This window comes from Bufo bufo, chromosome 4 (genome assembly GCF_905171765.1).
Source record: "Bufo bufo chromosome 4, aBufBuf1.1, whole genome shotgun sequence".
Lineage (NCBI taxonomy): Eukaryota > Metazoa > Chordata > Amphibia > Anura > Bufonidae > Bufo > Bufo bufo.
The window spans coordinates 44,121,144-44,133,790 of NC_053392.1; the positions used below are offsets into that span (position 1 = coordinate 44,121,144).

The window sequence follows — 12,647 nt, forward strand, 5'->3', positions numbered from 1 at the left end:
AGAATGTAGAATTTCTGGATTATGGGATGTCAATATATAAAAGAATAAAGTCCAGATTCTAATATAGACCCCAGACAAGATTCCTTAAATAAATAAGAAGAGAGAAGACCCCCTAAACTAATATAGACCCTAGACCAGACCTCCTAAATCGATGGTTCTCAACCTTTTCATGCCAAGTGCCTCCTGGTGACAAGAAGTTCAAACCAAGTACCCCAAGGAAACTACAGTACTGCGGTCATAGCATCTGTTCTAGGCCTCTGACAGCAGTTGCTTCAGTAGAATATAAAGCACCACGTACCTCTTAACATCCAGTGATGTCTCCTCCTGATGTAGATGTTCTTTTTTCTCATCTTCTCCATTCAGACCAGATCGCCATGGTGATTTATTTTAGGTACATCTCGTCTCTGCAGGCTTTGCCACACAGACATCTTAATTTTTTACTTTTCCATCATCCTCCCCATCTTCTGAACACCCCATTCTGCCACCCCAATACTGTGACCATCTTAATACACCCCACCCCAGTAGTAATAATTCCCCCTATAGTGCCCCTAGTAGTAGTACAGCGCACCATAAAAACCCAGAGTAGTAATAATTCCCCCTATAGTGCCGGCAAAAGAAATAATCCCCACCGATAGTATCCCAGTAGTACTAATACCCACCTATTGTGCCCCTAGTACTAGTGAAACCCACTATAATACCCCCAGTAGTAAATATGCCCCCTTATAGTGCCCTGACTAGTGGTATTGACCCCTAAAGTGCCCCCAATAGTAATAACACCAACAGTGGTGCTCCCAGTAGTAATAAAGCCCCCATAGTATGTGTGAGAGATAATAATGCCTGTCTACAGTGCCCCCAGTAGTTCTAGTGCTCTCTATAGTGCCCCAGTAGTAATAATGCCTTTCAGCAGAATGTGTCCCAGTAGAAAAAAATGACCCCTTATAGTGCCACCAGTAGTAGTAAAGCCCCCATAGTATGCCACAGAGTAATAATGCCTGCCTATAGTGCCTGCAGTAGTACTAATGCCCGTATAGTGCTCCCAGTAGTAATAAAGCCCCCCATAATATGTCCCAGTAGAAAAGAAATGCCCTCCTAGTGCCACCTGTAGTACTAATCTCCACCATAGTATAGACACCAGAGAGACTTTGTGACCCACAGACCCCCTAAACTAACATGGACCCCCAGAGAACATCCTAGACCAGACCTTCTAAACTAATTCAGACCCTAGACCAGACCTTCTAAACTAATTCAGACCCTAGACCAGGCCTTCTAATCGAATGCAGACCCCAGACCAGACTTTCTGAACTAATATAGACCCTACACCAGACCTTCCAAAGTAATATAGATCCTAGGTCAGACTAGGATTGGGCAATAAACCCTTATTAACGATATACCGTGGTATTAAGAAACGGCGATATCTCCATTTCTTAATTACCGCAGTATTTTAGTGACGTTATAGGGGCAGACACACGTCACAGTGCTGAATGCCTCTAAAACGTCCGGCGCACATTACACCCGGCACAGTGGAGAAGGAGGCAGTCTCTCCCCACTCTGATCCGGCTGCCGCTGCGCCACCAATGAGAAGGTAATAGTGAGGAGGAGGGGAGGGGCTGTGGCCGCTGCGCCACCAATGAGAATTACCCTCAATACAAATATAGACTGCGGGTGCCGGCCGTATCACATACCCGGCACCCGGTCTTAATTACAGGAAGTGGCGATCCCGCGAATGTGGCACCTGAGGGATTAATTGGCACTCTGGGGGCTGCTGCACAGAGAGGGCGGGGCAGAGAACAGTCGCTGTGCTCTGGGGGCTGCTGCACAGAGAGGCCGGGGCTGAGAACAGTCGCTGCACTCTGGGGGCTGCTGCACAGAGAGGCCGGGGCTGAGAACAGTCGCTGCACTCTGGGGGCTGCTGCACAGAGAGGCCGGGGCTGAGAACAGTCGCTGCACTCTGGGGGCTGCTGCACAGAGAGGCCGGGGCTGAGAACAGTCGCTGCACTCTGGGGGCTGCTGCACAGAGAGGCCGGGGCTGAGAACAGTCGCTGCACTCTGGGGGCTGCTGCACAGAGAGGCCGGGGCTGAGAACAGTCGCTGCACTCTGGGGGCTGCTGCACAGAGAGACCGGGGCTGAGAACAGTCGCTGCACTCTGGGGGCTGCTGCACAGAGAGGCCGGGGCTGAGAACAGTCGCTGCACTCTGGGGGCTGCTGCACAGAGAGACCGGGGCTGAGAACAGTCGCTGCACTCTGGGGGCCGCTGCACAGAGAGGCCGGGGCTGAGAACAGTCGCTGCACTCTGGGGGCCGCTGCACAGAGAGGCCGGGGCTGAGAACAGTCGCTGCACTCTGGGGGCTGCGGTAATATGGCTGTAGTGTGTAGGGACTAAGACCCATATGGGAAGCGCCAGTCTTTAGTAAATGACCCCCAATGTTTTATTTGACAGAAAGGCATCTTTATGATGCCAAGGTGCTCTTTCTGACAATGTGCACCTATGATGGGCACACTCTGAACAGCCCACTTATCAGGGTTTTCTGCTAGGATGTCGCATTTTCCTATGGGAGCGGTTAAGATGGCTAATCGCTGCTATCTCCAGCACTCCCATAGAGAATGAATGGAGCAGCAGGGGGCACGGCCGCTCCATCAGATTTGGGGGGAACGGTGACCCCGTTCTTGGTGGGCAACTAAGAGATATTGCTGCATGGGGGCATCAAGGAGACATTATAATGTATGGGGGCAATAAGGAATCACGAGTACATGTTTTGAGTGTTTTTTTTGTTTCTAAATGGGCATTTATCGCGATATATATCGTTATTGCGATAAATTTCTTAATATCGTTATCGTGGGAATATTTTTCATATCGCCCAACCCTAGATCAGACGGCCTAAATAAATATAGACCATCCCATAAAAAATACTGAGAAAACCACCTAAGCTGATATATACCCCAGACCAGATCCCCTGAATTAATATAGAAACCAGATTCCTTAATTTAGACCAAACCCTGCAGATACTTACCTCTCTTGGGTCCTTCAGTCCTTTTGGTGCGCCGTTGCAGACAGTGTCTTGGCACTAGACCCAGAGTCAGGACATTGTCTACGGTGGAGATCAGGGGAAAAAGGACTGCAGGAATGAGGAGAGGTTAGTATTTACAGTCTGTTTGTTGTCACACCCGAGAGACTTAGCTACTGGACTTCCAGAAAAGCTGTTTTCTCCTTTTCATAGGAGACTTACAGACGTTGGCAAGTGGAAACCTCAAAAAATTCGAACACATGGGCTCTTAAATCTATAATAAAGACAGGAAAACTTCTTCTCTATACCTTCTTTCTATGCTACGATATAATCTTTTCGAATAACAGGCCCAAAGCCTGAGACAATCTTAAGACATCATGTCTTCTTAATTCCGTCATATGAATTAATGTGGATGATCGATGGACTTGTTTCATGGGAAGAATCCAGTTGTAAACCTCCTTAACACAAAGAGAAGGCAAACCTATTTCCCGGGTCAGATTTTAATCCATAATCCCACAACTTGATCTCCAGGTTTTATGAGTTGGGTCATAACTTGAGGCAAACCTTATTCTCCTTGCAGGACATTATCGTGTGGTTGGACCTGGAGTTGTGACTTCCCTCGAATCTCCCACAAGCTCATGCTGACCTCGCCCCGTGTCTTCACCTCCCGAATAGTTCTCTTCCAGCTGTTAAGCCGTACATTTATGGGAGACATGAGTTCTAAAACCCAGTTACCCATCCAGGGTGAAGCTCTGACGGGCAGATCTGAGGAGATGCGATGTTCAGGTACTGTAAGTCTCATTTTTGAAGGAAGCTTTGTCAAAAATAATCCTACTGAAAAACTGCGTTGGTTCGACCCATGTGCAACCGTATTATACCTTTAATGTGCATCGCATTTGTCAGGTATTTCCTTTCTTAAAGGGAGTGTATGTTATGTTCTTTTCAGTAATTAGATAAAGGTAAGTCTGAAGAAAGGAAATAATGTGGAGGTTCTGTTTTTTTTAAAATTGTATTTCTAACTATGTGTTATATAGTACGTATAATTCTAATTTCTAATTATATTTCTAATCAAAACTTCTCTGGCCATATTGGAGACAACTGCTTCTAATCCTGTGTTGTCTGCATAGATAGGGTGTGTGCGCTTTATGGCAGCTGCAATGAAAAGGAGTTAACTAACTGAAGTGCCCTAGACTATTACAGTCTTACTGTTACTGATTACAGCGCCATCACCAGAGACCAGGTGGTAGCAGGGGAGCTACATACCGAGTCTTATCTGTGTATATAGTGTTACTTCCCTGCCTTATCTGGGCCTCCAGCAGTACAGTAAAGCTGTCATTAACTTGCTTACCTTCTAATTGCAAGGAGATGACTCTGCTCAACCTGTCCCAGTCTATACAGCACAGCTGACAAGTGAGCTACTGAAAACAGGAAAAATCATCTTAATGTGACTGTTCTGGTGGCTGTTGTGGATAGTTACACAAAAATGAATAAAAACACATCAAACTTAGATGTTGTCATTGGTTTCCTTGAAGGGGTTGTCCAGAATTAGGAGAAAAACGAACTTCTTGCTTCTGTATAAATGGAGAATTTGGTGATGAAAGCTATTGGCCAAATGACCATCTTAGAGGGCTTATTCTACTTTCACGTCAGGGTCCATCCTGGAGATAAGAGGGAGTCCCACGGGAAGGACGTGATATTTATGGTATACCCTAGCATAATGTCATAAATGCCTAAGCCTATAACCGGCTTAGACTATCTAAATACAAATGGTATTTTTTTTCTTGACAAAACAATTTCTAGGTGTGAAATTATTTTTGGACTCTGTGTTGGTGGGCCATTGGCCAAGGCATACAATGCTGCGCACTTTTATTGGTAACCGTTGCAGGTGTGTTAGACTTCAACCTGGAACTTTTTCTTTCCATTGTCATACAAACAGTTTTTACATTAATGTTCCAAAAACTCTGTCGGTCTCATTATTCTATGCTAATATGCATTAACCCCTGTGAGGAGCTGTGTCTGCGCAATCACAGTGGGAGCCGTCAGGAACCAACAGCTCTAGTCCAACTGTGGTTTGGATTGGAGATAGCGTTGATCCCAGCCATTTAACCACTTAGATGTCACAATCAGTAGAGACTATGGTAAATAAGTGGTATGTACAACTGTATAAGCACTATAATACTGCCTCCTATATACACGAATATAACTACTATAATATTGCTCCTATATACACGAATATAACTACTATAATATTGCTCCTATATACACGAATATAACTACTATAATATTGCTCCTATATACACGAATATAACTACTATAATACTTCTCCTATGTACAAGAATATAACTACTATAATACTGCTCCTATGTACAAGAATATAACTACTATAATACTGCCTCCTATGTACAAGAATATAACTACTATAATACTGCTCCTATGTACAAGAATATAACTACTATAATACTGCCTCCTATGTACAAGAATATAACTACTATAATACTGCTCCTATGTACAAGAATATAACTACTATAATACTGCTCCTATGTACAAGAATATAACTACTATAATACTGCTCCTATGTACAAGAATATAACTACTATAATACTGCCCCCTATGTACAAGAATATAACTACTATAATACTGCTCCTATGTACAAGAATATAACTACTATAATACTGCTCCTATGTACAAGAATATAACTACTATAATACTGCTCCTATGTACAAGAATATAACTACTATTATACTGCTCCTATGTACAAGAATATAACTACTATAATACTGCCTCCTATGTACAGGAATATAACTACTATAATACTGCCTCCTATGTACAAGAATATAACTAGTATAATACTGCTCCTATGTACAAGAATATAAATACTATAATACTGCTCCTATGTATAAGAATATAACTACTATAATACTGCTCCTATGTACAAGAATATAACTACTATAATACTGCTCCTATGTACAAGAATATAGCTACTATAATACTGCCTCCTATGTACAAGAATATAACTAATATAATACTGCCTCCTATGTACAAGAATATAACTAATATAATACTGCGCCTATGTACAAGAATATAACTACTATAATACTGCCTCCTATGTACAAGAATATAACTACTATAATACTGCTCCTATGTACAAGAATATAACTACTATAATACTGCTCCTATGTACAAGAATATAACTACTATAATACTGCTCCTATGTACAAGAATATAACTACTATAATACTGCTCCTATGTACAAGAATATAACTACTATAATACTGCTCCTATGTACAAGAATATAACTACTATAATACTGCTCCTATGTGCAAGAATATAACTACTATAATACTGCTCCTATGTACAAGAATATAACTACTATAATACTGCTCCTATGTACAAGAATATAACTACTATAATACTGCTCCTATGTACAAGAATATAACTACTATAATACTGCTCCTATGTACAAGAATATAACTACTATAATACTGCTCCTATGTACAAGAATATAACTACTATAATACTGCTCCTATGTACAAGAATATAGCTACTATAATACTGCCTCCTATGTACAAGAATATAGCTACTATAATACTGCCTCCTATGTACAAGAATATAACTAATATAATACTGCGCCTATGTACAAGAATATAACTACTATAATACTGCTCCTATGTACAAGAATATAACTACTATAATACTGCTCCTATGTACAAGAATATAACTACTATAATACTGCTTCTATGTACAAGAATATAACTACTATAATACTGCTCCTATGTACAAGAATATAACTACTATAATACTGCTCCTATGTACAAGAATATAACTACTATAATACTGCTCCTATGTACAAGAATATAACTGCTATAATACTGCTCCTATGTACAAGAATATAACTACTATAATACTGCTCCTATGTACAAGAATATAACTACTATAATACTGCTCCTATGTACAAGAATATAACTACTATAATACTGCTCCTATGTACAAGAATATAACTACTATAATACTGCTCCTATGTACAAGAATATAACTACTATAATACTGCTCCTATGTACAAGAATATAACTACTATAATACTGCTCCTATGTACAAGAATATAACTAATATAATACTGCCTCCTATGTACAAGAATATAACTACTATAATACTGCTCCTATGTACAAGAATATAACTACTATAATACTGCTCCTATGTACAAGAATATAACTACTATAATACTGCTCCTATGTACAAGAATATAACTACTATAATACTGCCTCCTATGTACAAGAATATAACTACTATAATACTGCTCCTATGTACAAGAATATAACTACTATAATACTGCTCCTATGTACAAGAATATAACTACTATAATACTGCTCCTATGTACAAGAATATAACTACTATAATACTGCTCCTATGTACAAGAATATAACTACTATAATACTGCTCCTATGTACAAGAATATAACTACTATAATACTGCTCCTATGTACAAGAATATAACTACTATAATACTGCTCCTATGTACAAGAATATAACTACTATAATACTGCTCCTATGTACAAGAATATAACTACTATAATACTGCTCCTATGTACAAGAATATAACTACTATAATACTGCTCCTATGTACAAGAATATAACTACTATAATACTGCTCCTATGTACAAGAATATAACTACTATAATACTGCTCCTATGTACAAGAATATAACTACTATAATACTGCTCCTATGTACAAGAATATAACTACTATAATACTGCCTCCTATGTACAAGAATATAACTACTATAATACTGCCTCCTATGTACAAGAATATAACTACTATAATACTGCCTCCTATGTACAAGAATATAACTACTATAATACTGCTCCTATGTACAAGAATATAACTACTATAATACTGCCTGCCATGTACAAGAATATAACTACTACAGAGATCAGCTGGTGGGTGTCAGGTTTTAGACTGACCTGTCCAAATTCTAGTTCATTATAACAGGTACCGTTGTTTTTTATGTCTCTATGATGCGGTTCCGGTTACTGATGCTCCCCCGTACGGTACGTTCTCTCCCGTGCGGTGAGTTTGGATGTTGTTAGTGATACGTTCATGTAAGTGTTAATCTGCTCCAGTTTTTCGGTCCTGGTTATGTCTTATAATAGCGTTTCTTTGATATAATACTTTTCTTTATCGGGTCTGTGTTCCGCCCCCTATGGTTTCTCACAATGCGTTACAGAAGTTTGGAGTAGTTGTCCTCTCTTTGTTCTGACGTCCTCCGGTTCTTCTCTCCCACCCGCCGGGAACAGTGACTCATAAAACAAGTCCAAAACACACACCGAAGAATAGATATGAGAAAGGTCAGGGATAATAGGCTGGAGCTCGGCCTTCCTTAGATCAATCGTTCCTTCTTTCTCTAACCTTTGTCGTCTTATGTGGTTTCTTAGAATTCTCGCTCTGTTCCCCGAATGTTCTCCTAGTAATTATAGGTCTCGTCCAATCTCCATGTATAATCTTGGACCGGATCTGGGCTCCTTTATTTCTCTATAAGTACGTCCCTGGGGTGTACAGGGTCATCAGAAAGCAGGGACCTGCGGTGGTAAACCATGCTGCTCTCCACCTGTCTGCTGTGCTTTCTATTCCAAATTTATGGTGAGTATGAAGGGCCCTCAGTCCTCCTATTGTCAATACATTCGAAGAATGGGGGGTTTTGGTCTAGAACACCCAACATTCATGGTTGTGGAGGGCTCCTCATCTACTAGTCAGGTTGGAGAACAGCAACATAGAGCGTCCCTCGCTTTGGTGGACCCGGAAAGTCCATACACCACAGAGGCAGCTCTTTGCTTTAAATAAGAATAGTGTAATACCTCATTTCCCCTGTGGAGGTGCTGTAGGGAAGCTGAACATCTCACATTAGGTAGCTGATCACCACAAAAAAAGCTTATTATTGGAGGTCCCTGCTAAGAAAGAGGGATTGGCCACCGTATATATATATATATAGTCTTGAGACCTCCCTGAACCTCAGAGCTGACCGAGAGTCTCCCAGACAGCTTCTTCATCTGCTATACAGCTATCAATAGGTTCTTGGATCAAAGAGGATCGTCTAGACCAGGAATGCTCAACCTGCGACCCTCCAGCTGTTGCAAAACTACAACTCTCAGCATGCCCGGACAGTCTTCAGCTATCATCCTCCAGCCGTGCATGGTGGGAGTTGTAGTTTTAAAACATCTGGAGGGCCGCAGGTTGGCATCCCTGGTCTAGACTGAATACAGTACATGATAGCAAAACATCAGCTGTGAGTAATATTAGGTTTTTCAGCCTGCGGAAGCAAACCAGAACATTTGCATTCGCTGACAGCAAGCAGTGATCTTGAAAAGTAGAAAGTTGCAGTACATAGAGCGATGAGACTTGACATCTTCTTACCTGTCACCTCTAATACTTGTTTTGACAGTGAACTAACAATTTTGTATTGTGTCTTCCCTCTGTTATTCCTCCTAGAAATGCATACATGAAATTACTACTAGATTTTATAACTCCTTTGTCAGAGGTGAATGTCCATACAAAGTTTTTTTTGTTTTTTTTTGTTACCGTCAGCACTGATTGGACGGTGGTAGAGTCTGTAGGGACCCACCCCCTACTGGTTACACCAAGTCGTTTGTTTATTCATATATTTTCAGGAGGAATAACAGAGGGACGTCACAGCACAAAAGTCTAAGAAAAGAAGATTACGTTTTTTTTTCCATGGGAAATAAAACTATTCACTGAAAGAGGAATACCAGGGGAGGTCACAGGTCCACCCTAAGACCTCTGCGGTTGTGTAGACATATGCATCTCCTACCGTTTTTCAGCGGCTTTCTCCTCTCTGTAGACTGTGGATATTTTTTAGGGGATGTTCACACTGCAGATTTTCCTGGTGGATCTCGTCCTATTATTAGAAGGAATAATGCACTGTGTGAACATGCCCTTATCCAGACAGGAGGTGTTTGCAGATTTCCTCATCAGTGTTTTTATATCAGGTGTTAAATGTGGAAAAGACATGACCTACAAGACCAAGTTATGCAGCAAGGAGGAGGCGCTGGCGGGTAGGGCACAGAAAATGAACGTTTCAGGTAGGTCCATTATTAACCCATGTTCTAGATTGAGTGGATGCTGAGAGTTCTATTCTGTCTTCTCTCCTGCTGGGTGTTGTGGTATCATGTGCTGCTTATTTTTTCCGTCAGATGCTATATACTTTTGCTACACTTGTGTTTACCTGAGCAGTAATTATGGGAGATTTCAGCTCTGGAGCCCAAGAATAGTAAGTGCAGCTCTGGAGTTACTCTGGATCAGTCCAGGATAAGTAATGTAATGTATATACAAAGTGACTGCACCAGCAGAATAGTGAGTGCAGCTCTGGAGTATAATACAGGATGTAACTCAGGATCCGTACAGGATAAGTAATGTATGTACACAGTGACTCCACCAGCAGAATAGTGAGCGCAGCTCTGGAGTATAATACAGGATGTAACTCAGGATCAGTACAGGATAAGTAATGTAATGTATGTACACAGTGACTGCAGCAGCAGAATAGTGAGTGCAGCTCTGGAGTATAATACAGGATGTAACTCAGGATCAGTACAGGATAAGTAATGTAATGTATGTACACAGTGACTGCACCAGCAGAACAGTGAGTGCAGCTCTGGAGTATAATACAGGATGTAACTCAGGATCAGTACAGGATAAGTAATGTAATGTATGTACACAGTGACTGCACCAGCAGAATAGTGAGTACAGCTCTGGAGTATAATACAGGATGTAACTCAGGATCAGTACAGGATAAGTAATGTAATGTATGTACACAGTGACTCAACCAGCAGAATAGAGAGTGCAGCTCTGGAGTATAATACAGGATGTAACTCAGGATCAGTACAGGATAAGTAATGTAATGTATGTACACAGTGACTGCACCAGCAGAATAGTGAGTGCAGCTCTGAGGTATAATGCAGGATGCAACTCAGGATCAGTACAGGATAAGTAATGTAATGTATGTACACAGTGACTGCACCAGCAGAATATTGAGTGCAGCTCTGGAGTATAATACAGGATGTAACTCAGGATCAGTACAGGATAAGTAATGTAATGTATGTACACAGTGACTGCACCAGCAGAATAGTGAGTGCAGCTCTGGAGTATAATACAGGATGTAACTCAGGATCAGTACAGGATAAGTAATGTAATGTATGTACACAGTGACTCCACCAGCAGAATAGTGAGTGTAGCTCTGCAGTATAATACAGGATGTAACCAGGATCAGTACAGGATAAGTAATGTATGTACACAGTGACTGCACCAGCAGAATAGTGAGTGCAGCTCTGGAGTATAATACAGGATGTAACTCAGGATCAGTACAGGATAAGTAATGTATGTACACAGTGACTGCACCAGCAGAATAGTGAGTGCAGCTCTGGAGTATAATACAGGATGTAACTCAGGATCAGTACAGAATAAGTAATGTAATGTATGTACACAGTGACTGCACCAGCAGAATAGCGAGTGAAGCTCTGGAGTATAATACAGGATGTAACTCAGGATCAGTACAGGATAAGTAATGTATGTACACAGTGACTCCATATACTTTCTATGTATATAGTATATACCTGTCATGTACTGAGTGGGCTTTGTGTGTAAGGAGTTTGCTCCTGTGCACTGAACTGAATATATTTATCACCCTGCGAAAAAAAATTAAAAATAAAATGAAAATCTGCAAATTGTCATTGTGGCTTCTGTCAGTGATGGATGGACAGTAATTAAAGCAACAAGCAGATCCAATGTTCCTGGCTCATTACGTCTGCGGACTCCAAGCGCCTCCCAATGTGCTGCACTTCACTGCCAAATCCCATGGGCAGCAGATGCATTTATGTAGAAGACCAGAGAGAGAGGAGTTGTCTCTGCCATGAAGCCGCGGGCACGTGGAGGACCTCCTATTATAAGTGATGGTTTGGGGTCTACAGTCAGGATATAAGAAGGAATAAATGTGAAAAGGCAAAGAGTAAGCCACCAAAATCCTCTGTGTGGTTGCAGGTCACCCCTATGGTGGCCACCAATGGTCCAGGAGACCTTGTTTTTCTTAGGATTTTTTCTTTCCCCAGTATTCATTTGCAGGCTTCCTTTTTGCGGAGCTTAGTCCTTGTGGCACCATTGATCCCGTTGGGGCCATTTGAACCGTCAGTAATTAGAAAGTGGCCTTAGGGCTCTTTCACACCTGCGTTGTTGTGTTCCGGCATAGAGTTCCGTCGTTGGGGCTCTATGCCGGAAGAATCCTGATCAGGATTATCCTAATGCATTCTGAATGGAGAGAAATCCGTTTAGGATGCATCAGGATGTCTTCAGTTCCGGAACGGAACGTTTTTTGGCCGGAGAAAATACCGCAGCATGCTGCGCTTTTTGCTCCGGCCAAAAATCCGGAACACTTGCCGCAAGGCCGGATCCGGAATTAATGCCCATTGAAAGGCATTGATCCGGATCCGGCCTTAAGCTAAACGTCGTTTCGGCGCATTGCCGCATCCGACATTTAGCTTTTTCAGAGTGGTTACCATGGCTCCCAGGACGCTAAAGTCCTGGCAGTCATGGTAAAGTGTAGTGGGGAGCGGGGAGCAGTGTACTTACCGTCCGTGCGGCTCCCCG

At 41.6% G+C, this 12,647-nt stretch overlaps 1 protein-coding gene across 1 annotated transcript in view; it reads left to right on the forward strand.

Moving 5' to 3' along the window:
• MSRA (methionine sulfoxide reductase A) overlaps positions 1-12,647 on the forward strand; it is a 284,243-nt gene that overhangs the window by 4,951 nt on the left and 266,645 nt on the right. Inside the window, exon 2 of the mRNA XM_040427165.1 lies at positions 3,584-3,789. Coding sequence (XP_040283099.1) covers positions 3,642-3,789 — 148 coding nt within the window. The 5' untranslated portion in view covers positions 3,584-3,641. The remainder of the gene's footprint in view (positions 1-3,583; positions 3,790-12,647) is intronic.